Here is a 3,025-nt window from a genome sequence, read left to right as displayed (position 1 = left end):
CCCAGCCTCTTCCCCAGCTTGGGGAGCATCCCAACCCCCTGCCCACATGCCCCAGTCCTCTTCCCCCTCCCCAAAGGCCTCCCAGCGTGGCAGGGCACCGGGTTCCCATCCCTCCTTGCACAAGGCACTAGCCCCTCTCGGCTCAAGGGCTCCCTGCAGGGAAGCTGCATTAACCACCCCTCGCTGCAGAGCAGCCCCACTACGGGTGACATGGAAAGCCCCAACAGAAGTGCTGGAGCAGCTGCCCCCCTCCACAGCAGTAGCAGCACTTGTCAGGCTTTCCTCCTCTGCCTTCCCGGTGGCACCAACACGGACCGGTGCAGGCACAGGGCACCACCACACCACTGGCTCCAGAACCCTGCGGACAGGGCAACCACTGCGAGCAGCAGCTGGAACCCCCCCAGCAAGGCAGCGGGGGTTGGGGACAGGACTCCTTAGCAAGACATTTAAGTTACTGGGTTGTAGGGAACAGGGGCGGTAGAGCAGGAAGGACAGGGAGTGTCTCACAGGGCGCTTGGTTTCTGCCCCACGGCAGAAAGAATCACAGGGCAAACGCTCCTGGAGTCAGAGCACGGGGCACATGCAAGACCCCCACCCTGGCACAGATGACCCCCTGTCTCCAGGGACCCCCCCCCAGAAGGGCCTGAAGCGCTGCAAGAAGGAAAAGCTCCCTTGCCGCAATCAGTCCTTCTCCCCAGGGCAGCGCCGAGCGGCCGGTCCTTGTGCAGACCCTGAGATCATCCCATTGCAGCAGCAAGAGACCTTCCCCCTTCACAGTCCCGCCAGCATCCCACCGCTCAGATCTTTGAGGACTCCACCCGCTCGATCCACGGCGAGTCGGCCCCGACGTCCCTGGGCTCTGACCGCAGCTGCCGCAGCTCCCGCTCCAGCGCCTGGCTCCGGTGGTACATCTCCATGTAGCTGGCCTGGAGCTCCCGCTGATACCGCAGCACCTTCTCCTTCTCCTCCTGCCAGGTTTTCCTCTCCAACTCAAAGTTCACAGCCTGCAGCTGGCCCTGGCGCCGCTCCCGCAGCAGCTCTGCCCACAGCCACTCCACCTGCCGCTCCAGTGGCTCCGCCGTGTCGTTGTGAAGGCCCCGGCACTTGGAGTCATCAGTTTCGCAGCCGGGGAAGTCCTGGCACGCCGGCATGGGGTCGTCGCCCAGCGGCAGCGAGGCGCCGGGCTCCGGGGGGCTCTGGAAGGAGTCTGCCAGTTGCGCCAGCTGGGAGTCCCTGGCCTGCACCTCCGCCTTGGCCTCCCGCAGCTGCGTCTTCAGGCTGAAGATCTCGCCCAGCTTCTGAGCCATCTCCTCCTGGGTGTCCCGGAGCTGCTGCTTCAGCAGGGAGATCTCCGCTGCCTTCTGGCACACCTGCAGGGCACGGGCGAGCGGTGAGGAAGGGTTGGAGGAGCAGGACCCCAGGGGTGGTGGCACCCCAGGCTGTCACCACAGCATCCCTGGGAGACCACGAGCATCACACCTGGCTCGTCCCCACCTGTCCTGTGGCCATGAGTGACACCAGAGCAGGGAACTGCTGCCCCCATCCTGGCTCCACGGCCAGGAGGGTGGCAACAGGCAGGGAAGGAAGGGGGTCTCACCTCACACTTGGTCTCCTCCAGCTTGGGGCTGACGCGCTCGCCCTGGGGCTGCCGGAGCTTGGGCTCCTCGCACTGGCACTGCTGCATGCTCAGCTCCTCCTGCAGCCGCTTCTCCTTGTAGAGCTGCAGCTGCAGCGCCCGCTGCCCGCGCTGCGCCTGCTGCGTCACCTGCTGCAGCCGAGCCATGTACATCTGCTTCAGATCCTCCAGCTCATCCAGCCACAGCCGCTGCTTGTCCTCGAACACCTGCCAGCACAGGTGGACGCTGCTGAGGGTCCGTAGCCTGCCCCTGCGCGGGGCAGCCCCAGGGAGGGATCCCAGAAGGTCCCGTGATGTTGGCTCCTCCCATGCTTGGACATTCCCAGCCCATCGCCCACCATGGCAGGACACCAGCTCCTTCACCACTCCTTCCACACAGGCCCCGCTGCCCCCCACCCCTGCCCGGGGCACCCAACACAGCCCCAGCCCCACGGCTCACCTGCGTGAAGGGGTCTTCGGTCTCGCTAAGGCTCCTCTTGAGCTGCCGCAGCTCTCCTCCCGTCTCCTGCAGCCGCTCCTCCAGCTGCTTCACCGCATCCTCCAGCGAGTAGGTGAACTCGTAGGGCGGCGGGGGCTCCCCAGGGCTCTGCAGCCGGCTCAGCGTGGCCATGCTTTTGCAGGACAGAGGTGCCTTCTCGGGGGCCAGGGGGTCCCTGGGGCTCCGGGAAACCCTGTCCAAGGAGCCCCCGATGTGGTTGATGTGGCCCATGGAGGCGCTGAACTGGCTCTGGGCAGGCTGGAGGCAGGAGCTGTAGGAGGGGAAGCTCTGGATGGAGTTGTGGCTGGAGTCGGAGGCCTCATCCAGGCTGATGGCGTGGAGCAGGTGGGTGCGGAGCGGGCCATGCTGCGAGGCCGCCGTGCTGCTCTGCGACAGCAGCGTGTGCAGGCTCCCGTTGCTCTTGGACAGCTTCTGCCCCTTGGACGAGGACAGGCCCTGCATGGAGACCAGCCCCTTCCCGGCCACCGCCTTGAAGGCCGAGGGCCTGATACGGCACTGAAAAACAAGAGCGGGGTCAGGATGAGCCCAACAGCCCCCACCAGCACACACAGCCACCCGGAGCCAGGGAGAACCTGCTCGCTCCCAGCCCCATATCCCTGGACGTCCTCAAAACCCCATATCCCATCTCTGGCACAGACCGTTCTGCTCCAGCCCCATCCTCACACAGATGTATTTTGGGGAGCAGCATGGCACCCGCAGCCGCAGCCTCACCTTGTCGAAGCGGCCCCTCTCGGGCAGGGAGCTCTTGGAGAAGTCGGCCCCGCGGTGATGCTCACGGGAGCAGCGCTCGGGGGACCGGTTCTCGCGGTCACTTTCATAGTCCCGCTTGTAGCAGGCGCCCGACGTCTGGTGCTTCCGCTCCGACCGCATCTCCTTCTTGGCCACGCGCA

General features: G+C 65.8%; 1 protein-coding gene across 1 annotated transcript in view; it reads right to left on the bottom strand.

Annotated features, from left to right (window-relative positions):
* Window positions 1-713: 713 nt before the first annotated feature.
* The window catches only part of N4BP3 (NEDD4 binding protein 3), a 7,160-nt gene continuing 4,848 nt past the window's right edge, over window positions 714-3,025 (bottom strand). The window contains exons 2-5 of the mRNA XM_009318546.1: window positions 2,847-3,008; window positions 2,076-2,630; window positions 1,598-1,843; window positions 714-1,370 (exon numbers count right to left, since the gene is read on the bottom strand). Coding sequence (XP_009316821.1) covers window positions 798-1,370; window positions 1,598-1,843; window positions 2,076-2,630; window positions 2,847-3,008 — 1,536 coding nt within the window. The 3' untranslated portion in view covers window positions 714-797. The remainder of the gene's footprint in view (window positions 1,371-1,597; window positions 1,844-2,075; window positions 2,631-2,846; window positions 3,009-3,025) is intronic.

The sequence above is a fragment of the Pygoscelis adeliae genome, unplaced genomic scaffold, assembly GCF_000699105.1.
Source record: "Pygoscelis adeliae isolate BGI_AS28 unplaced genomic scaffold, ASM69910v1 Scaffold42, whole genome shotgun sequence".
Taxonomy (NCBI): Eukaryota; Metazoa; Chordata; class Aves; order Sphenisciformes; family Spheniscidae; genus Pygoscelis; species Pygoscelis adeliae.
Note: the sequence above shows the minus strand (reverse complement) of the source record. Positions and strands in the feature narration are given on the sequence as shown.